Genomic DNA, 22,769 nt, shown 5'->3' with positions numbered 1-22,769 from the left:
ATCTCTCAGCAAATTTAAATCGGGCGACACGGTTGTCCAAATCGCTCGAACTTCGCTCGCCGCTCGCTCGAAATATTTTCTGCTCGAAAAATGCTCGCTTGATTTGTGGCTCGATTTTAAATGAGCCGCTTCGCTCGGTTCGGTTTGTAAACGAGCCAAGCACGAGCAAAGGTCCGCTCGGTTCGGCTCAGCTCGTGAACAGCCCTAGTTGTTAAGGGTTATATTTTTGTTTTTAAATTATTTAAATATATATTTGCTCACGTATTAGTATCCAATATATGATGGGATGCAAGACTAGAACTACATTTATGGTGGTTGTTTTAAACTGACTTTGGAGAACAGCGGAAACAAATGGCCTCCGGCTAATGAGGTCATGTTCTTCCATTAACCATTGAGCAAAATCATCACATGTTTGACCAATTCGGATAAATTGTTCATGGGTTCAGGTAACGGGTACCTTCTCGGGCTGGGTTGACCCGACCAACAACTACAAGGGATATATCATTTTTGTCTATATCATGATCTTGGTTTAATTTGAATAGAGGTACGCCTTTCAACCTGTTCACTTATGTATAGATGACTACAACATAACCAGTGGCGGATCCAGGATTTTTTTCTAAGGGGTTCACTTTTTTAAGTGTTCCAATATCATATGTCCAAACATAAAAAATACGGGTCGGTTCGACGGTTCGGGTCGTGTGAGGTTCATCACATAATAAAAACTAGGTTAGCTACCCGTGTATTACACGGGTTGAACAATGTAAATATATAATTCGTAACTTTATAAATACATGACTTTAATACACAAAAAGCCCTTTGTAAATTTTTTGAAGCGAATCGGGATGACAATTGATTAATTAGATCGAAAGGTAGGGGGTATCCGTCACAAATTCATACTCAATATTAGATGAAAATTCATAATAGGTTTTCAAATTTGACGTAGATTGGTTACAACAATTGCCAAATCTATTAGATAGTATAAATAATACCAAAAAGAATATGCGACTATGCGCATCGCATAAACTAAGAGTCTAAGAAGTATGTGTGATCAATAGCTTTAGTTTAAAATGCTGCATATGTGTACCAAGATCATTTACTGCTGCCATGTAACTTCATAGTCAAAGATCCCAATAAACTTAAAAATTAATAAACTGGTTGAAACATTCATAGTCCTTTACACACTTGTACTCCTTGTATTGATTTTGAAGGTGAGTTGGCTCCACTTTTATGCAATCTGAATAGGCTAAAACTAAAAAAACTATTACATAAATGAATTCCACCATCTCAGCCAACTTGTTTAATTAAATGAACCCAAAATGACACTGATTTTCCTCTCAAATTTCACCTTTTGACTTCTAGCTTTGCAACTAAATTCTGTTGTAAACCAACAAAAAGGAGGCCTTGTTTGAAAGGTAAATTGTGTTTTCTTTCGGGATAAAGTTTGAAGCTTTCAAAGTAGATCTTTAATTTAATAAAAACGCAAAAATACATGTAAAACGAGTTGGAGCAGACTCGAACACAAGACCACAGTGTTAACAGGCGCACATACTTACCAGTGGACCAGCCTAAGCATTTGTTTATAGGGTTCCCCTACAAAATATTAAGGGGGTGTTTGGTTCGCGGATTGAGTTGGAATTGGAATTTGTATAGGAATTAGAATTTGAAGGAATTGGATTTGGAATTTAAACATTCCAATTGGAATTGGAAATTGTTGGAATTGGAATCTCAATTCCATTTTTTATGTGTTTGGTTGTCAAATGAATTGGAGTCCATCACCCGGCACCCACAACCCCCGGTTCGGGTTGAAACGGTACGGGTGGAAACGGTCTGCGTCTAAAATGTTTGGATCAAAACGGTTCGCGTCGAAACGGTTCACGCCGAAAGGGTACGGGTCGATACGGTTCGCGTCGAAACGGTTCGATTCGAAAGGGTACGGATCGAAACCGTTCGTGTTGAAACGGTTCGCGTCGAAACGGTACGGGTTGAAACGGTGCGGGTCGAAACGGTCGAAGATTCCAATGAATTTACTTTAATTCCTTCACATATAGGAAGGATTTTGAATTCCTTTAGTTAAAGGAATTTGAAGGAATTCATGCCTAATTCCAATTCCAATTCCATTGTCAACCAAACACATGAAGATTGGAATTGGGATTCCAATTCCATCAAATTCTGTAAACCAGACATCTTAAGAAATGGAATTCAAATTCCAATTCCCTTAAATTCCATTCAATTCCTGCGAACCAAACGCCCCCTAAGGGGTTCCTTCAGAATTTTGTAAATGACTTAATGCTATAAGTTACAAACCGAACGGGTTCCTAGGAACCCCCTAACTGAGAGTAAATCCGCCCCTGGTAACATAACAATTTAGGGGGTTGTAGGCGACGTTTGATCCAATTCCCTTTTAACTTCTAAAATTGATTTTGTTCGTTTGACATTGACCCGTTCATAAGTAAATGGGTAACGGGTGAAGAGTGCTTCGGGTAAAATCATATTACTTTTTGTGTGAGTTAGGAATACGTACAGTTCGAGTTCATTGGACGCACTTTTGTCTTTATTAAAGTTCCCTTTAAATGATTCACATGTTATCTTCTAACAGAAAAATTTAGAAGATTTTATGTTTTAAAAATGTGCTTTGGCCGACTTCCAACCTGTTATGGATGAATATTTCAATTAATATTCTGGATCATGACTACTATCCAGGATATTCAACAGGTTAGATATCCTGAACATGTTCCTTATTTTCAAGCTAATCTAGTTTGCACGTGTTGTTTATCTATCGCAGGCTTAACAAAAAGAGACTGAGTCGAAGCATGATTTTATAAAAGGTACACGATTTCCAACGTAGTTGAAGGTTGGAGAAGATGATGTGTTGTGTACAAGGATGATGAAGAGGTGTGTGTTTGTTTGAGATGGAGAAGAGCAGGAGAGATGTCAACCATTGGATCATCACATAATCAATGGACAAGAGCAGCTGTTGCTGGCTCACACGGACCGTCACCATTAGTGGCAACGCTTTTAGCGGCGACGCAGAGCGCTGGCAGCGACCAACGATGCTATCGCCGCTAATGCCCTGCGTCGTTGCTAAAAGGTGTAGCCGCTAATGGTGACTTTTCTAGTAGTGTATTAGAAGTTGCACACAAATCAATAGTTGCATACAAATCATACCCACAAATACAGCTTCTTTGGCCATGGATACAATATGAAAATCAGTTGAATCAAAATACGAAAATCATTTGAAGTTGCATTGTGGATTATTAATCGGATGGTGTTAATTACTTTGAAAAAAATAGTATTTAAACCTTCTATAAATGTCTAGTTACATAAAATCAGCTTTTAAATCTTTACTTTTAATCACAAAATTTAAACCAAAATCAACAATTCAATGCGTAGTTGAATTAAGTTTGGTCATCTGTTTTGGAACTAAACAAGTATGAGTACTTATGTGACAACAACCATATGCATATTCGTGTCACTTTTCATGTACATATAAAAAACTTGAAATTCAGTTTGGAGTTTCCCATACAAAATTTGCTATTCAGGACCTGCAACAATTAATAACATAGTCAATATATAATATCAATCACAATGTCTAGTTACTCAATAGCTAAAATATACTAGTCTTCTACATTGCAAAATTTGTATCTGCCGTTCACCTGAGCCAAAGCCATGCTGATAGTTGTCAGCGGAGGGCAAGAGTTAGAGTGGTGTCGGTGGGGCCTGGAACTGAAGTCCAAAAACCCCCAGTTTATGTCGATCAATTTCCACTTCAGCTGTCAAGAGTTTGAAAAAAAAAATTGAAATAAAAGAATCCTAAATAATAATAATAATAATAATAATAATAATAATAATAATAATAATAATAATAATAATAATAATAATAATAATAATAATAAGTGTTCATTTATTTAAATAAAAAAACTATGTATAGATTTGTAAAAAAAAATACATACATATATAATTAGAATTCGGCTATTTGGGTCAAATTGGTTCAAAAATCACAAATTCGTAATTAAAAAGTTGAAGCAGCTTACTAATTGGTGTTGCTTCAGCTACCGCATACTTGAAACTCCTCATTTCAGCAACTTCATTTGGGTGATGATTCAACTGACTCATCATTTCAGCTTGTTTTTCAATCAGATCATTGAACCTTAGTACTTGGTCTATCACAGCCAACCGAATATAGTACTTCCTGAAGAATTCTGGATTTTGTTCTTTAAGAAGCCGCCAAACTGAAAGAAACAAATTATATGTTATGAGATATATGATATGTATTTATTACAAAAAAAATTGACAATATAATTACATACCAGTCTTTGTAAAGTAAGGCTCTATCTTTTCTTTCTGATAGAGAACATCCATCGCCTGCTTCGGGCTCATGTGATACACTAGACATTGTTCTATCAGATTTTTTACCTGAATCACACAACACCAACCCAAATCATGATTAATTGTACCCTATTCAATCGATAATAAACAGGATATAAAACCCTTACCATCTGCATCTCTTCCGGTCGTCTGGTAGACGTATTCTCAAGCAAAGATGACGACGCTCCACAATCAGAACTTACTACGAAAACCATCATTTGAAATTAGTCAGATAGTACAGTTAACAGCTTACCAACAAGACCTACCTTGAATCGCACCTGTATACTAGATTTCCTTCCAAATTAAATCTGATAATTTATTGGAATAAATAGCCGACAAGGGAGAACCTATCGATCTCTTGAGAGTCGATCAAACCAACTCATTTTGTTATTCTGTGTTCTCAGGTCCTATGATGTGTATATAAAACCAACAAGCACCTTGTACAGGGCTATCCGCTTAACCAACTAACTAAATAAATAAATAAATAAAGACACAATCCGCTAATTGCCCCAATAAATAAATAAATAAATAAATAGACAAACCTCAAATTGCCATAATAACCACCAGATTCAATATTGATTCCAAGTAAGCCCATCCTGTCAATCCTTGTATCATTAACAACATATTCAAAAGGAAAAGCAAAGCATGTTGCATCCCTCACGTTCCAAAGTTAAATATTTGTTAGTAGGTAACTAATCCTTGTGAGGGTTGATTGTACTCCATGCATCTCGGGATATATAAATTACAACAGTAAAGCCTCAGAATGATACAAGACAATAAAAGGAAAAACAAATTAACTGTTCAAGCCCAGAATTTGCATGAAATGGAAATGCCAATAATAATAAAAGCCACTCAGATAATAAGGGGGGTCGGGGCGCTCCGTGGTGGCAGCCCATCACGTGTGGTTTAGCGTGGAACACCGCTGCCACCATTGCCCAAAACGCGTGAACCCCATAACTCGTGGTAGCCACAACGCGTTGAAGATTTCTTTTGCTTCCTTCTCCTTCACTCATGCTTCCTTCTCTTCCTTCACATGTGGTGAGTGATGGGCACCCCTACCCCCTAATAAGTAGAACCAAATATCAATTTTGTAGGATTTATCTATCTTACCTGGTGGTGTATTAGACTGATTCATCACTTCAGGTTGTTTTATATGCAGTTCTTTCATAATCAACCTTGAATAGTTGTCAAACAATTCTTGTTTCTGTTGTTCAAATTCCTGCCAAACTGAAGGACAGAACAAAATAAAATAAAGAGTAAACTTCTGTTTTGCTCCCTGTGGTTTGGTCACTTTAATGGTTTTGCTCCAAACCTTTAAAAATAGCCATTTTACTCCCTGATGTTTCGGTTTTTTTGTCAGTTTGCTCCCCGCCTCTAACTCCATCCATATTGTTTGTTTTTCCATTTTGCTCCCCGCATGGAGCAAACTGGCAATAAAACCAAAACATCAGGGAGTAAAATGGCTATTTTTAAAGGTTTGGGGCAAAACCGTTAAAGTGACCAAACCACAGGGAACAAAACAGAAGTTTACTCTAAAATAAATATATATGTCATGAGAGAATATAGATAAAAAGAAAAAAGAGTAAACTTCCGTTTTGCTCCCTGTGGTTTGGTCACTTTAACGGTTTTGCTCCAAACCTTTAAAAATAGCCATTTTGCTCCCTGATGTTTCGATTCTTTTGCCAGTTTGCTCCCCGCCTCTAACTCTATCCAAATTGTTTGTGTTTCCATTTTGCTCCCCGCACGGAGCAAACTGGCAACAAAACCAAAACATCAGGGAGTAAAATGGCTATTTTTAAAGGTTTGGGGCAAAACCGTTAAAATGACCAAACCACAGGGAGCAAAACGGAAGTTTACTCAAGAAAAAAAGAAGACTCAGAGAAACACATACTGGCCTCTGGAAAGGAACGCTTATCTATCTTGTCATAGAGAACATGCTTAACCTCGTTCGCGTTCAGGTTATGTTTCATGCCTAGTTGTATGCATTGTTTAACCTGAATTCATTCACACATACATCATGATTGCAATGAGCCTATTCAGGGGCGTAGCTGTTAAAGGGCTAAAGAGAGGGAGGGGGCCGACCTCCCGAACTTTTCGTTCAGTAGTGTAATATATGTGGTTTTCGTATAGAAGTTTTTGGGTATGTACGTTTTCGGCCCCCCCTCGGAAATCTCAAGCTTCGCCACTGAGCCTATTTATTTATACATTAAATTAGAAGATCTAAATAGTCAACGTGTAATGGAAAATAATGATGCAACTTAAAAAGAATTCGATCGAGTTGAAAGCTAGAATCACAAACATCTTAATCTACAATCAGCAGACTATAACAATTTTCAAACAAAGATCAGTAAACCCTAAAAGTAAAATAACGATCAAAACCAATTCAAATAAATCAAGAATTAAAGAAATCAAAATCAAAATCATTACCCTATCTTTCTCTTCTTCTTCAGGATCACGTGCTCTTTGCCCTTTTCGCTAGACATTTTCTCAGATTTCGTAATCTTCTACGCGATCTCATAAAAATGTTCGAAATTAGACGCATAAACATCAATCTTGTACGTAAAATCAAATTATCAATTGCCGATTTATAAGAACAAGATGTCAATCAATTAAGTGAGATCGATTTAACGAGAAAGAGATTTACCTTTAATCGCTCTCGTTTTCTTTTCTGTTTCTAGGGTTTCTGTTCGAACCGTACCGCCAAAATCAACGATCGAATCGAAAACTGGTAAATTGTTTAAATCATCAATTGCAGATTTATAGGAACAAGATGTCAATCACTTAACTGCGATTGATTTTATGAGAAAGAGAATTACCCTGAATCGCTCTCGTAGTCTTGTTTTTCGTTAATTTCTGTTTCTAGGGTTTCTATTCGAATGGTACCGCCAAAATCAACAATCAAATCGCATATTTGAATAAAACTGCCTCACTTGTATATAAATAGTCCTTCAAGTTTTTAGTTTTGTTTGTTTACCTCTTGATAAGAGTTTTAATGTTTCAGACATCTTACTGGTCTAACACTTAGGCAAAAGATCAAATACAAATAATCTTAACATACTAAACATACAAATTGAAGGAAAACTCAAAAAGACAAGGTGGCATTTTTGTAATTACCACCAACTATCAAAAATGTCACCTTGTCTTTTTGAGTTTTCCTTCAATTTGTATGTTTAGTATGTTAAGATTATTTGTACAAGAACTTTACTCCTAACACTTAATGGTTCAGACTGTTTGTTTCGCGAGCAGATGTCTGAAAGGGTCAGACATTTGCCTCTGAATGTTAAGCATTATACAGAGTCTGAATGGTTAAGACCCCTAATCTGAATTGGTCAGACATTTGCCTCTGAACGATTAAACATTATACTGGCTCTTAATGATTAAGACCACTTACTAGTTCAACACTTAATGGTGCGGGTCTATTACTGGTTCAGCACTTAACCAATCAGATGTTGCCAAACAGCCCCTTACTATTACTATTTGAATCCCGTGTTGTTTAAAACTTGAAAGCTTAACGACGCACACCAACTGTTTAATGAAATGCTTCAACCAAAATTTCAAGATGCAAATTACCGGCCTATGAGTTTTTGTCGTGGACATCATCTGGAAATAAAATGCCTGTGAGTTCTTGCCTCCCGTTTGGATTTCTTTGTTTTTTTTCAAATTAAATGCTTGTGATCTGTAACAAGGTTTCAATATTTTAGTTTTGAAATCTGTTCATGGAGTTGGTAGATTCATCTGTGTTTGATACGTTGGTAGATGAATCTGCATTTGTCGTGATGTTTTGTAGATAATTAGTTTGTCAAATATAATTACAAAATCAATATTGTTTAAATAATAATTTATTTTTTAAATGAAATCTATGTGTTTTCTCTTTATCTCACCTTTTCTAACTTCACCATATGTTTTATTTATCAAAACCCGGTTCAATAAATGCTATGTCTCATACCCAAGGATCACACTCAAAGAACAATCACCAGGTGTGCGGAATCCACCTAGCAATCACGACTGTAGAGTATTGGATCAAGAAACAAGAGAATGAGAATGATATGATAATACACAGAGTATTCTCAGATGATGAATGACATCACACGCAGTAGCCGCCAATGCACACACAGTATACTGATTAGGGTTTGCTTGAGGCACAATCTTTCCACAAAAAAAAACTTCCATTTGTCATTTCACTAATAAGTATTTGTACAAGGAGAAGTACTGACTACAAAAACATAAAGGCCCAAAGCCCAATACAAGAAAATCATAATCCTGACCATCTAAACATACATAAATTCGGACTAGGAACAATTTCCTAAGTCCTGACTAGTTCCAATCCCTAAATTCGTACCATTCATAAGTTCTGACCAAAGCTTCAAGTTCTAACAAATTACATAAAAACCCTTTAAGTTTGAGAGCCTGCACTTATCACCCAAAGTAGATTTACAGACTCCCCCTTGATCAGTGCAGGATCTTCAATGCAAAGCTTGAAATCTTCTCTTTGTTAACACTTCGAGTAATCATTTCCGGCACACACTTGATTCTTGACACCGAACTGCACTACCTTGATGTATTGATCAACTAACAGTTGATCTTCTTCAAAGGAATGCAGCGGCAGACGTCTTAGCTTCTTCAAATCTTCTATCTTGAGATGGACGATCCAGACTCACACAGCTTCTTCAAATCTTCCATCTTGAGATGAACGATCCAGACCTGAAACACTTAACACCGGATTAAGAATTTTAACCTCGGAGACACTCAGCCCAACCCCGAATCCAAAAAAATAAACTCCAATACCCTAGAACAAAAACTGAAATATTAGACAACCATCATTTAATAATTTGTATTTCAAATCCCGAACATTCAGAACAATTTACTTCAAAACTTATACTTTTGGAAAAATATCACAACTTGGAACCAAATTTACCAACCACCTATAAAAATGACAAAAATACCCACACACTTAGATGGATTGACGTGTGCGTATATATACATGTTTTTACAATGAATTTTACACACGGTTTGGTTTTAAATTTATAAAAAGGATTTATACTTCAACGTTAAAACACACACGAAAGGGCAAGTGTACCCCATCATATATGTAGTAAAGTATCGGTAAGAACCAAGTGTCGATCCAAGGATGTGGGCGGATGAATAATACTAAACCTTTGTCATTAAATTACCGGTAGAAAGATAAGTTGGTGATTTTCTAAAAACTAAAATTAGACTAAACAACTATTTTTAAAAACATAATAGACTCCAAATATGAAAATAAATATATAGCCTTGCTCTATGCACAACCAAAGTATGTGAACTAAGTCGGTTTTGTCACTTAAACCACTTGGTCAATTTTCCATTTTTTCAAGACAATTAGTATCCCTTTCGGGAATCCTAACATGACAACTCTTTGGAAAGCTAAAACGATAAACACACTTTAACCACCTAAAATTGTTCTTTAACGCCCAATTGACAAATGTCTATGAAAATCCCCTAAAGAAAAGTTAGTCATCCGTTAGGAGTTTTCTAACTTCACTTAATCAAGGAAAGTGACACTGATAAACACAATGCAACCACCGAGACAAGCATAAACTAGATTAAATCACAACTGAGTTCACTTTACAAATCTTGAACATAAATTCACCAAGCAAGCAATTTTGGCCTAAACTACTAACTAAGCTAACAATTTATGTCAAGAATTCATAACAACACCATTTAACCCGTTAAGGTCCTTACATGAGGGAAAGCCTTCTTGATTAACAATAATTACCCCTTATTAAACCACTAACCATTTCTAGTATCATGGTGCAAACATTTTAAACAAGTTAAACTAGTTAAGCAAGTTCAAAGTCTACTAATACATGAATAATTAAGCTTCTTTTTGCAAATATCTCAACTAACCACATACTAATCATCCAAGATAATTAACTATAATCAAGAATTCAACATCAATAAACAAGGTTGCAAACTAATCATCAAGGATTAACATAGAAAATGCTTCAAGTGTCATTACAAACATAATCAACATACTAATGGTTGTTGTTAAGCAAGGAATACTAGTGTTTTTTGCCCTTAGGCTTACAATAATGCATATTCATCATCCAAAATGCTTGAATTATAACAAAATCATGGAAAGATTCAAGAAATCAAACCATAAACAAGCACTAGATTGAGAATCCGGATGATAACGGAGCTAATCGGCACGATGTGGCTTGATTCCGGGTGAAAGCAGAGCCTTCGAAACCTGAATAATCGCCAGAAAAGCTCCCAAAAGTCCAGAGTTGCGAACTGATTGTTGCGATCTGTTTTTTATACAATTTTCAGATCGCACGGTCTTGTAATTAAAGTGCACGGTCGTGCACTTTAACTTACTTTTCAACATACAGTGTGACCTCAGCAAATCTTGACCGGTCTTCAGATCGGTACGAGCGTTCCACCAGTTGCACGAGCGTTTATCACCTGGATAAGGTTGGCACGCCCAATCGCACAGGCAGTGCATATCCGGGCTGGGGCTAGTCATCGCATCCGCACGGGGGTGCCTCCAGTGGCACGGTCGTGCATTCCCGGGATTCCGTTGCACTCCTGATTGCACTTGCGTGCACTGCTGAGTTGAGCCTTGTTGTCGGATCCGCACGGGAGTGCCACCAACTGCACGGCCGTGCAACGTGCCCAGATCAGTTTTCTTCATAGAATCTTCGCAGTTCAGCCGTTTCGCCCGGAAAATCCTTGTTTTCATCGTCTTCTTGTTTGGCACGCTGTTTTAGGCCTGTAAACAAAAATAAACCCGATTAAGTGTCTGATTCTCGGTTTTACGGCCAAAAAAGCGTAAAATGGGGGTAAAATGGGGGAATAAAACATATGTATTTTAGTGAATATCAAACCTCCCCACACTTGAACCTTGCTTGTCCTCAAGCAAGCTAAAATTAAAATGTAATAAAAGATAGTTTATAACGAGAACAAGAATTTACAAATTACCTACTAATACACAAACATACGGTTAGCCAGTTTTTCGAAAGGCAACATCAAATGATTCAAACCAAACAAGCACATGCAAACATATGTAGAGATAACCATAAAGCCGTGATTTCACTCCGATTGACTTAGCATGCTAATCTTCACACACCTCGCAATGTTCACACACACACGGTTATATTTGTGAAACATACATCAAATGTGTATGTGTAAACACTCAATGCCTAGACAATGAAACGTGTAATATCATAAGCTTGTCACAAGATCTTATCTCCACCAACTAACATGCGAAACAATGTAAATCAAGAGGTCTTTAAGGGTTGTAACGAAAGGCTTGGGTAAAGGGTGTGGAATGGAAATTTTTAAAGTGACTAAATGGTTAAAACTAGGCAATCACGTTTAACACGCGTAAAACAACTAAACTATATATACTAATGCCTTAAAAAGGCGACTTTTTGTGTTATCGAGCTCACCAACGAAACTTCATCATTTTAGCACTTAAAATTGCTCGAATTTAGTCGACTTCACCCTATTTTAGAGTGCTTTATTTTCTGGTTTTCTGATTTTTTTGAATATATATTCTAATGGCTTTGTACAACGAACAACTAATTACCAGATGTTGGTGCAGTTGTCTGTCGACTACATCTTCGTTCGAGTCTTAGGTTAGGGCTGATTGTATCATGCACGGAAATCAAGAAATCATGTTTTAATCATAGTTTCGCTCATATGTCACTAAGGGGTTTCGCTTATGTGTCATAGGTCTAGTTTCGCTTATATGGTCAGTGAATGGTTTCGCTTATTTGGTATTGTATAGGTTTCGCTCTTTTGGTCATGTACATAAAGGCGAAACCTCAACCTTATATAAAGGGTCATATGAGCGAAATCACAGAGTAGTAGTGAAGGTCTTGTATGTAACGGCGAAGCCCTGCCGGATTGTCTCCAGCGCTTGTATATTGTCAGCAGATCAATAAAAGAGACATTAAATAGTGAAATCAAGCTAAACAAAGACTGAATCAATGAATTCCGCCTCTGATTCAGTCTAAGCACTCTTCTGATCGACTCGTTAGGTCGTCTAACGATCCTACAAGTGGTATCAGAGCTCAGGAGGAAGAGTTCTTACCGTTTAGCTCGTTTTCGCTCAAAATTCTGATTTCTACACCTTCTTTCATCATTTCAGAGAGTTTTAACGGTCAAAATTGGCTCAAAATTTCACAGACTGTGTGTTATTGGACATAGATAAACCCTTGAAAGTTTGAGACTGAAATTCGGACTAAAATGGACAAAATTGCCCTTCGAATAGGTTTCGCTCATTCGAACATTCTAGGGTTTCGCTCATAGATACACCCTGATTTCGCTTATAGATACATCTATTTTCGCTCTTGTGTCACAAGAAATTAGGGGTTTCACTTTTAAGAACATCCTGGTTTCGCTTATTGGAACAATCAGTTTTCGCTCATAGTGTCACTTTGAGGTTTTGCTCATTTGAACATTCCCTGGTTTTGCTCAAAAGTGCACTGATTTCGCTCTTGAGGTTTCGCTCTTGTGAACATCAGGGTTTCGCTCTTGTGAACATCAGGGTTTCGCTCTTGTGAACTTCATGGTTTTGCTTTTGTGAACATCAGAGATTTCGCTCATTTGAACATTAGGGTTTCGCTCTTGTGTTTCAAAACCCTAATTTTACTCCAGTGTTGTTTTGAGAGAGAACATATCAGGATTATTTGAAATATGGCAGAAATGTTTGATGAAAAGGAGAATGAGTTTGTTGAAAGGTTAAATAGATATGGTTGGTATCAAACGAGAATATATGAACAAGATGATAAGAAGATTTGGATTCTTAGACTTGAAAGGTTTGCATGTCAAAAGGATGAGACCGTGAAAGAGATGGAAAGGAGATTTGATTACTTGATGGACAAGTTGAAAATGTTTGGAATAATACTGACAGATAATGAAAAGATATCAAAGTTTGCAGATGCTTTACCTGCCGAATGGGATGATGTTTTAAAGAAATTAAAACAAGAGTCTAAATTTTCAAAATTACATCCATCTGATTTCATCAATAAACTTCAAAAGCATAGTTATGAAAATTTTGATAAGAAGAAAATATTGATGAATAAAATCAAAGGAAATCTAGATGAACTGAATTTGGGAAATCTAGATAAAATCAATTTGGATGTAATTACTGAAATTGATAGAAGAATATGTATGTGTTTCGCTGCAAAACATAACATGAAATATGACTTTAAAAGGGGATGTTATATTGATGCAAATTTAAATCCTCTTGATTTTGTTAAAATTGTTTGTGCAGGAACATACAAGACAGAGACAAAGGAAATGTCAAAGAATAAAGAATCTGTGAAGAATGAATTTTCAAATTCTGCATCAGTGTGTTTTATATGTGACAGCTTAAAGACGGAAAATGACAAACTCGTGAAAGATGCGGAAAGTTTGACTTTGGAAGTCAAAGAGCTGAATGATAAGAAGCAAGCTGATGATAAACAGATTCTTGTTTTGCAGGAAAATTGTGTAAAGCTGAAATCTGAAAATGACAAACTGTTAAGTAACTTGAACAGTTTGACATTGGAAAATCAGAAGTTGAAAGAAAATGCAAAAAATTTTGAAGATAAACTGAAAGTTTTTGAAATAGAAAAATTAAAATTGGAAAAAGAATTTCAAAGTCAAATAAAAATTCTTGAAGATGGGAGAGATGTGTTTAGCAAAAACAACATCGAAAAGCAAAAAATGATATAAATTCTCATCTTCAGAAAATTATTAAACTTGAAAAGGAAGGCGAATGTGCTCGAAAGAAAATTAAAGAATTAGAAGAAAAAGTTTTTGAAAGCCAAGAGAAATCTTCAAAAAATGAAGATTTCTGGATAAAGCTGGAAAACAAGAATCCGAAGGCAAATAAAACGAAATTTCAAGAACAGATAAAAGTTTTGGAAAATGAAAAATCTGTTCTTGAAAACATGAAGAATGAGAATGAAAAATCAATCAAGTCTCATCTTGAAAGAATATCTCAGCTTAAAAATGAAGCTGAGAATTCAAGAAACAAGATTGATGAACTTGAAAAGAAATTGAAAGGTTTTGTGACTTCATCAGACAATTTGAATTTTCCTTGTCCAAAACCGATCAATTCAGTTCCAATAAGTGACGATGTCACAAACTTTGACAATGTCAAAGTTGAAGATTGTGATGAGAAATCTGATGATGAAAATGAAAAAATTGAAAAACAAAAATTGTTTTTGAAATTAAAAGAAAAATTTCAGAAAACCGTTCTACAATCGACTGAAAAGGGAGAATGCTCAAAGCAAAAACCTTTGAAGAAGAAAGTAGAACAAAAAACAAAAGGGTAAAAATTTGAAAAATGTTCAAAAAGAGAATAACAGCTCATCAGATCGATCATCCAATCAAAATCAAAAATTACAAAAAATAAAAAATGAAAACTCAAAAATTGTTGGCAATAAGTGGTGCAGGTCGGACCACAGTGCTCAAAAGTCAAATCCAGCAATCAAGAGGAATAAGGAGTATCACCAAGCCAAACAGTGCTTTGATTTGAGCATTTGGACTGAAAATGGTGATTGGTATGATAAGAGAGTGTGTTACCGATGCGGTTATCAAGGACACATTGCTGTTAACTGCCAGAGAAGGAATTTTGAGACGAGAAGATGCTTTAACTGCAACATCAGAGGTCACATTGCCAGAGATTGCCCAAGGAGATCGAATGACAGATTGAGGGCTAAGTCTCAAAAATTGGCAAATATTCCGGTCAATGTCAAGCCCCATGAATAGAAGGTTCTAAAACCTAAAGTTCAAGAACAGAAAATTCAAGAAAAGAAAGTTAAACTTTCACAGGGGCAGAAAGACAGACTGAGGAAGAAGAGGAAGAAGGCAAGAGAGTATCTCGAGAAGATCTTGTCCTCGGGTTCATCCGTTGGTAAGAATAAGAGTTCTGATAAATCGACTCCTTCGATTGCAAAATCAAGCAATATGAATTCATCAGATTCAAATCTGAGGACAGAAGAGAGAAAGGAGAAAAAGAAAGTTGTCGACGATGAATCTGACTCTTCAAAGTCAGACAAGCCACACTCAGGCAATGATTCTGGTGTGTCAAAACCAGAAGAGTCATTTGTTGAGGTAAAAAAGGAGAATTCAGGTTTAACAATGGATGATGAAAATTTTCCACCATTGTTAAACAAGAATTCAAAATCACCCAAGGATCGTCACGCTTGGGTGAAGCTGTTTAAATGAAAAACCTGACTTGCCGGAGTTCCCAGGTTGGTAAGCGTGGAACATGAATCGGCACATTTCTTGAGAAATTTCACTCCGGTGATTTTTCGCCTTACATGTGGTAAATCAGGGACATTAAGTTGTACTTGATTTTCTACAAGTGGTGTTTGAGATTTAAAACTGAAATTGTAAAATCTATCATGTGTTTGAAGAAAACAATGTGATGAAGTGACCCCGAACCTACAAATGATTGGTAAACAAACTAATTTTTCCGGAAAAACCATTTTGATTAAAACAAACTTAAGTGTTTTGAAATCATAATGGGAAAATAGTTTGTTGTGAGGGGGAGTGCTGATTGTTTACGCCAGGTGGATGGAGTATTGAAGCGATTCTCATCATGTTGTCAAGTTTGTACAGTTTTGTTTCAAGTTTTCCCATAAAATCAAAATTGAAACATATTTTGATTTTAGGAGGAGAAAAATTTTTAAAAAATTAGAAAATTTGAAAATGTCAAAAACATTGAAAATTTAAAAATGAGTTTTTGTTGCATAAAAGAGGAAATGATAGGATATCATTGGACTATCACAACACGCTAAAGATATGAAATTTTTAAAAGTGATAAACAATCTTACTGCGGATGTGTCGGTAGATTTTTGCACACTTAGTAAATTGAAACGAGATATAAACCTAAATTCTAACTTGCTTAATTCGTGGGTAACTATTCTTGAATATATGGGTAACCCCCGAAATCTTGTTTGAAAGGTCCCGTATTCTGAGGTACTAGGTCTTTATGCTCAGTGATATCTGGGGTATTATCCCGGGACTTCTGCTGTATGGAAGTACTGACCTTGTCCCCGGATAATACTTTCTGCAAAAAGCTTTGAAATATAAGCTCGCCCTCAGCATGCTGATGAAACAATAAAATTGATAGTCGCTGCTGTTGAAAACAAAAGATCCTCTAAAGGGGACACACCAAAAGTCGAAGCCGTCATCTCTCTGCGTATACGGAAGTATCGACCTGAGCTCTCACGGCCCTCGCAATTTACCCCTTTACAGATATCATCTGTGGTATACTCACCTGTAAGACTGAACATTGGGATCTGGATACGGGAGTATATTCAAGTGGAGTGATACACAATTAAGTTCAAGTTTCTAAAACATTAATATAGTATCTCAAATCAATTGAACTTTTTGTGAAAATTTAGAGTGGACCAATATCTTGACAATCTTGGTAAATTGTTTAAAACTTAAAATGTTTAAAGCTTAACGATGTTAGTGATATGTCTTAAAATCTGATATGATCCTCTTGCACAAACTCACAAAAATAGTGTTTGTATATATTTTATTTATGCATTTAATTTTAGTTTTTGCACTTATGTTTCATATTTTGAAAAATCCAAAAAGATTTTCAACAACTGATGTTGGAAAACTGGTATTCAAAATCTCAAAGGCTAAACATGATGGACAGTTGGGTTGGACAAGTTTGAAATGTTGAATCAGAATTTGGAATGTTTCAAATTTTGATAAATTTTTAAATGTAAAAAAAATTCTTAAATGTTTAGTTGATTCATTACTTGAATCACAATTTTGTTGGTTTGTAATAGAATGTTTGAGATGTGTAGGTTTCTGATCCTGTTGCTACTGAAAGCCAGGAGATACATCAGAACCTGAAAAGAGCTTAAATTGTAAAAGCCATGATTTGATTTCAATGGTGTAACAAATTCCAGACGGCGATCCCAGTTCGATGATAGGAGGAGTCTGACGAGAGTTAGAACCAGAGAAAGATCCGGGTACATGATTCCAGGAAGAAGTTTCTGAAGAAGACCGATCAAGATTGAAGAACTGTCATGTTGAAGACTCTCACTGAAGATTCCGTCAACATTCAAGGGGGAGTCTGTTGGTGCAGTTGTCTGTCGACTACATCTTCGTTCGAGTCTTAGGTTAGGGCTGATTGTATCATGCACGGAAATCGAGAAATCATGTTTTAATCATGGTTTCGCTCATATGTCACTAAGGGGTTTCGCTTATGTGTCATAGGTCTAGTTTCGCTTATATGGTCAGTGAATGGTTTCGCTTATTTGGTATTGTATAGGTTTCGCTCTTTTGGTCATGTACATAAAGGCGAAACCTCAACCCTATATAAAGGGTCATATGAGCGAAATCACAGAGTAGTAGTGAAGGTCTTGTATGTAACGGCGAAGCCCTGCCAGATTGTCTCCAGCGCTTGTATATTGTCAGCAGATCAATAAAAGAGACATTAAATAGTGAAATCAAGCTAAACAAAGACCGAATCAATGAATTCCGCCTCTGATTCAGTCTAAGCACTCTTCTGATCGACTCGTTAGGTCGTCTAATGATCCTACACAAGAAACGCTAGTTAAACGATTTTTAACCGAGTTTTAACACAAAAGGGTTAAAAATAAAAAGGCTAAATTTGGCTAAGTGGGTTAATTGGTTGGGTAAAAGAAAGTAAAACACGGGAAAGACTCAACATGGTTAATCCTAATGGGTAGCGTAGGGTTTAAGGAAAGATAAAACAAAGAACATGGCTAATAACAAAGGGTTTTCTAGGCGCCTCTATCATTTCTACACAATTTCACACGTTTATGGTCTTGAAAAGCATGCTAGTGACAAGTTCTAAACTACACGTGACATCCGGCTCACTCCTACTCCGAAATGAACAAACATATAACGAATTTAAGGCTCAAACATGCTCACATAACGGAAGGAATGGGTAAAAGTGTGAAAATCATCATGCAAGTTTTTCTTTGTTTGTCACGTTTTTTAGTTATCTTTTTCAAAATTTATTTGGCTTGTCGGATTTTTATCATATCTGAAACTTTCTAAAACAACAACTAACCGGTTTATTTACTAAAAATATATACAAAAGCTCTGATTCTGATTTTGATTTTTTTAGGACAAACAAGGTCAAAATGTTAAACCTCGTCCCCACACTTGAACTTCGCATTGTCCCCAATGCGAAAGCCAGAATATAGAGAAAAAGGAGAATAACATTCCCCTGAAGATGACTGAAGATGAACGAGGCTCCAAAGCTGATTCTGTTGTTTCTTTTTGGTCCAAGATGTGCTTCAAAGATCTGCATAGATGTCACAAAGCAAAGCAAAGCAAAGCAAAGCAGAACACAACACAAGGGAGAATCTAGTCGCAACATAAACCATGATCCACATAAATAATAAAAGTACTAAATATCCATACATAAACTAAGCAAATAAACGATAATGTCTGAAAAATAAAAACATGTCCGCGGGTGTTTACAAAAAAACCAAAATGACACCCAAAATAAACTACTAAAATACTACTATATCCACCAGCTTAGAACTCCTCCACTACTCATCATCGGCACCTCCGCCTGTGCCGGATGTGCCTGCCCCGCCATAGTCGTCGGGGTTCCCGAATGGGAACTGTGGGGGCTCGCCAAAGTAGTTGGGGTAGGCGTTCTGAAGACCCCCAAAGATGTACGAAAACCCGACATGCACCTCTTGGTGCATGAAATCCTTATTCGCCCGCATCTGCTCCTGATTAGCTCTCAGCTGCTCTTGGTTAACTCGCAGCTGTTCCTGGTTAATCTGCATCTGCTGAAATTGACCATAAAACTTAGGATATGATGGGATGCCAGGAGGCCAATGCTGGTACTGCGGGGGCTCCTGATGCGGTGGTGTGTGTGGCGGCTGTTTATGCTCCTCCTCGTGATCGGGCATAACTTCATCCTCATCATCCGCTGGCTCTGGTGGTAACGGGTCCCAGACCTCGTTGTTTAATTCTTTAAGCCTCTCACCATTATCGGTATCCACGATGAGCCCTATGGCCTTCAATAAATGGATATCCACATACGTCCCTTCAGTAACCAAAGTCAAACCCGCTACTACTTCATCAATCATTATTCCATAGCGTAGGCAAGCTGCGTGACATATTGACCCCCATGGATTTGGCTGCTAGGGGTCCTGCCTGAACTGTGCACGAAATAATTTGCCATACGTGCGGCAAGGTTAATGTGAACCCCCACCGTGAGCGCATATAAAAATATGACATCAGGAGTGGGGCAGTTTCCCAAACTATCCATGCGCCCTGCAATGATGTGGCTGAAAATATGGTGCATAACCCTAAGCAAAGGGTCTCGCAGCCACGATGATTTAGTTACTCGAGGATCATATGGTGGGCCAACAGCAATCCGTGCCCAAAAATCAGCCCGCTCCTGCTCGCTGGGAAAAGTGTATAGCTTGGTGAAAAACTAGGAGTTCATTTCATTTTCAGTGTAAATTCCGAGTCGTCTCCCCAATCTCCCAACGGTCCAGTTATGCCAATTACCACCCAACATGAAATTAATTCACTTCTTATGTCGGAAGTCTGGGTTCCGGCTCACTTTTGGTTTCTCGTAAGAGTATGTAGCGAAGAATTCCAAAGTGAGCTCCAAGTAAATGGGTCGGTCAATGTTGACCAGTCGAGAAAACGGAAGTGATAACATGTTTGCTAGCTGTTCGCTTTGGTTAAGCTCCACCATTACATCCCAATCCAATCTTCTTAGGATATCAATTTGGTCTCATCTCTGAAAAAGTTCATTAAGTTTTGTAAGGCAAGGATGATACCGCTGATTGTTTTGGTCAAAGTGAAGGAAGGGGTGGTCCATCTGCACGAGGAGTTACTGTAAGACAAAGAGGAACAGAAAAAAATTCAAACAAAACAGCCTATCACACCATTATGAAGCTACTGTCAAACTGATCTGGGTAAATCGCACGGGCGTGCGATCAGATGCACGGTCGTGCGTCACCGAGATCAGCGATGGTGTTCGGAGTTTATCGGAACTGCACGAACGTGCGACCTGTTGCACCACCGTGCGACTCCGACATCACAGCAAACATTTTGAACAACCCGCAATTGCACGATCGTGCCACCAACGGCACGACCGTGCGGCTCGATTTCCTGCAGTTTTTCAACCCCCAAAACAGAACAGTAAAATTTCTTTAATAATCAACAAATTTCTGGCCAACAGGGGTTAGGAAGCCGACTGTGTGTTCATGATTCGCTTTAATCTTGCAAGGATTAGGGTTTCGTTTGTATTTATGAAGAGAACCCTAAAATCCTTGAAGAAATTTGAAATACCTAGGCCTAGAACAAGATTAAAATAGAGAATCAAGAAGAAATACATACCGTGTTCGAAGAATCTAAGAAATGTTGTAAAAAATGGTGGGATTTTGGAGAGGAGACTGGTCAGGAACGAGAGTTCGGCTAGGGTTCGCGAGTTGTGAGAATGGGGTGTAGAAAAGGCCTTTATATAGTACATGGACAAAACTGCCTCTGGCCATCCGCACGGTCGTGCGACCTGACGCACAGTCGTGCATCACCGACGTTGACTGCTCCTGGCACGTTGTTCTCGGACTGCACGGGGGGTGTGACTCAGGGTGCCGGCTTGAATCGGCACGGATGTGCGACATTTGGCACGGTCGTGCCATATCTACAGATCAGCCTGTCTTTCACAGAACCCATTTTTAGATGATGTTCTGACCCATTTCCACCATTTTTGCAATACGCAAACTGATTTAACAATATTCTAACTTAGATTCTTCGTCCGGCGTGTTCTAAAACTGTACGGTCCTACGAAAAGCTACCAAACACACCAAAAACACGAAAAAACGACAAAAACAAAAACTTGGACAATTTTACCCCTAAAGCGCATGAGACGCTCTTGCTACATTTTTGATCCTCGAGTCAGTAGCGCAGACTCTCTTCCCTACACTTATGATGAATGCGGGGTGTGGAGTTCGATAACCTCCACCGCCGACTCAATAGGCCCGGCCACGTAGAGCTTTAAGCGATGCCCATTCACCTTGAAAATTACGCCATCCGCGTTCTCAATCGCAATGGTTTCATACGAAAATACCTCCTTTACACGGACCCATTCAACGCGAATGCAACTTCCCTGGAAATAGACGCAACCTCGAGTTGTAGAGTAGGACAAGATCTCCCGCTTGGAATTGTTTATGGTCCTTAAATCCTTTGTCATGCAATCTCTTGGTGCGTTCTTTGTATAACACGAAGTTTTTATAGGCGTGTTGTCGTAGCTCTTCTAATTCGTGAATCTGAAGGAACCGGCCTTCACCTCCGGCTTTAAGATCCAGATTTGCAGTTTTGAGAGCCCACATTGCCTTGTGCTCCAAATCCACGAGTAAATGGCATGCTTTTCCGTAAACAAGCCTAAAGGGAGTAGTCCCAATAAGCGTCTTGTACGCCGTACGGAAAGCCCTCAGTGCTTCATCCAATTTTTCCGACCAAACCTTGCAGTTTGCACCCACCGACCGCTCAAGGATTCTCTTCAACCCCCGGTTTGTCACCTCCACTTGCCCACTTGTTTGTGGATGATATGGCGTGGATAATCTATGGTGCACACCATAATGGGACAGAGCTCTCTCCAGCTGAGTGTTACAAAAGTGTGTTCCTCTGTCGCTGATCAGTGCCTTTGGTGCACCAAACCGGGCAAACAAACTCTTCAGAAACCTCACGACTACCCTGGCATCATTAGTGGGCAAGGCCTGTGCCTCGGCCCATTTCGATACATAATCAACAGCAACCAGGATATATTTATTTCCTCGCGGGGGGGGGGGGGAATGGTCCCATGAAGTCTATCCCCCAGATATCAAAGACTTCACATACTTGGATCCAATTTTGAGGCATTTCGTAGCATGCCGATATATTTGCTGCCCTCTTGCAAGCATCGCACACACTGACCCACTTCTGAGAATCACAAAATATTGTCAGCCAATAAAACCCTGAATCAAGCACCTTTTTAGCGGTGAAATTGGCTCCATGGTGACCTCCGGTAGGTCCCTCGTGACAGTGGCGCAGAATGTCAGTCGCCTCCTTTCCCGAAACACATCTCCTAATCACCTGATCAGCTCCAACCCTAAACAAGAAAGGGTCGTCCCAAATGTAGTGCTTGACGTCTGAAAAGAATTTTCTCTTTTGTTGATGAGCCAATCCTTTAATCAGGATCCCACAGGCAAGATAGTACGCATAGTCGGCGAACCAAGGCGACTCATCGCATACCTCGACACTCATCAACAACTCGTGTGGGAAATTGTCATTTATTGAATCCCAACGCGTGTCCTTGATGTCTCCATGCTCCAATCGAGAATGATGTTCAGCCGCTACATTCAACGAACCCTTTTTGTCCTGAATTTCTATATCAAACTCCTGCAGCAATAAGA

General features: G+C 38.0%; 1 protein-coding gene across 2 annotated transcripts; it reads right to left on the bottom strand.

The window, feature by feature from the left end:
- Positions 1–3,359: 3,359 nt before the first annotated feature.
- LOC110908695 lies at positions 3,360–7,287 on the bottom strand. Of its 2 annotated transcripts, none has more exons than XR_002574807.1 (10): positions 7,182–7,287; positions 7,010–7,090; positions 6,793–6,869; positions 6,257–6,359; positions 5,476–5,592; positions 4,494–4,567; positions 4,308–4,413; positions 4,032–4,229; positions 3,643–3,770; positions 3,360–3,542 (listed from the first exon to the last, which is right to left on the bottom strand). XR_002574807.1 is itself a non-coding variant. In XM_022153664.1 (10 exons), the coding sequence occupies exons 4-9, from the start codon at positions 6,333–6,335 to the stop codon at positions 3,697–3,699; spliced, it is 648 nt and encodes a 215-aa protein (XP_022009356.1). In that variant the 5' UTR covers positions 6,336–6,359; positions 6,793–6,869; positions 7,010–7,090; positions 7,182–7,287; the 3' UTR covers positions 3,360–3,542; positions 3,654–3,696. The 2 variants fall into 2 exon arrangements, 1 of the variants encoding a protein (XP_022009356.1); XM_022153664.1 differs by having other exon boundaries at positions 3,654–3,770.
- Between the last annotated feature and the right edge of the window lie 15,482 nt (positions 7,288–22,769).

The sequence above is a fragment of the Helianthus annuus genome, chromosome 14 (assembly GCF_002127325.2).
Source record: "Helianthus annuus cultivar XRQ/B chromosome 14, HanXRQr2.0-SUNRISE, whole genome shotgun sequence".
NCBI lineage: Eukaryota > Viridiplantae > Streptophyta > Magnoliopsida > Asterales > Asteraceae > Helianthus > Helianthus annuus.
The sequence above is the reverse complement of the archived record's forward strand: the minus strand, read 5'-3'. Positions and strand labels throughout refer to the sequence as shown.

Excerpts from the sequence above, each read along its gene's own strand:
- LOC110908695 (XM_022153664.1), bottom strand. The coding sequence starts at position 6,335 with ATGAAACATAACCTGAACGCGAACGAGGTTAAGCATGTTCTCTATGAC. Across the intron at positions 4,414-4,493 it reads GACCGGAAGAGATGCAGATG|GTAAAAAATCTGATAGAACA; the intron begins GTAAGGGTTTTA and ends TGTGTGATTCAG. Across the intron at positions 4,230-4,307 it reads GCCTTACTTTACAAAGACTG|TTTGGCGGCTTCTTAAAGAA; the intron begins GTATGTAATTAT and ends TGTTTCTTTCAG.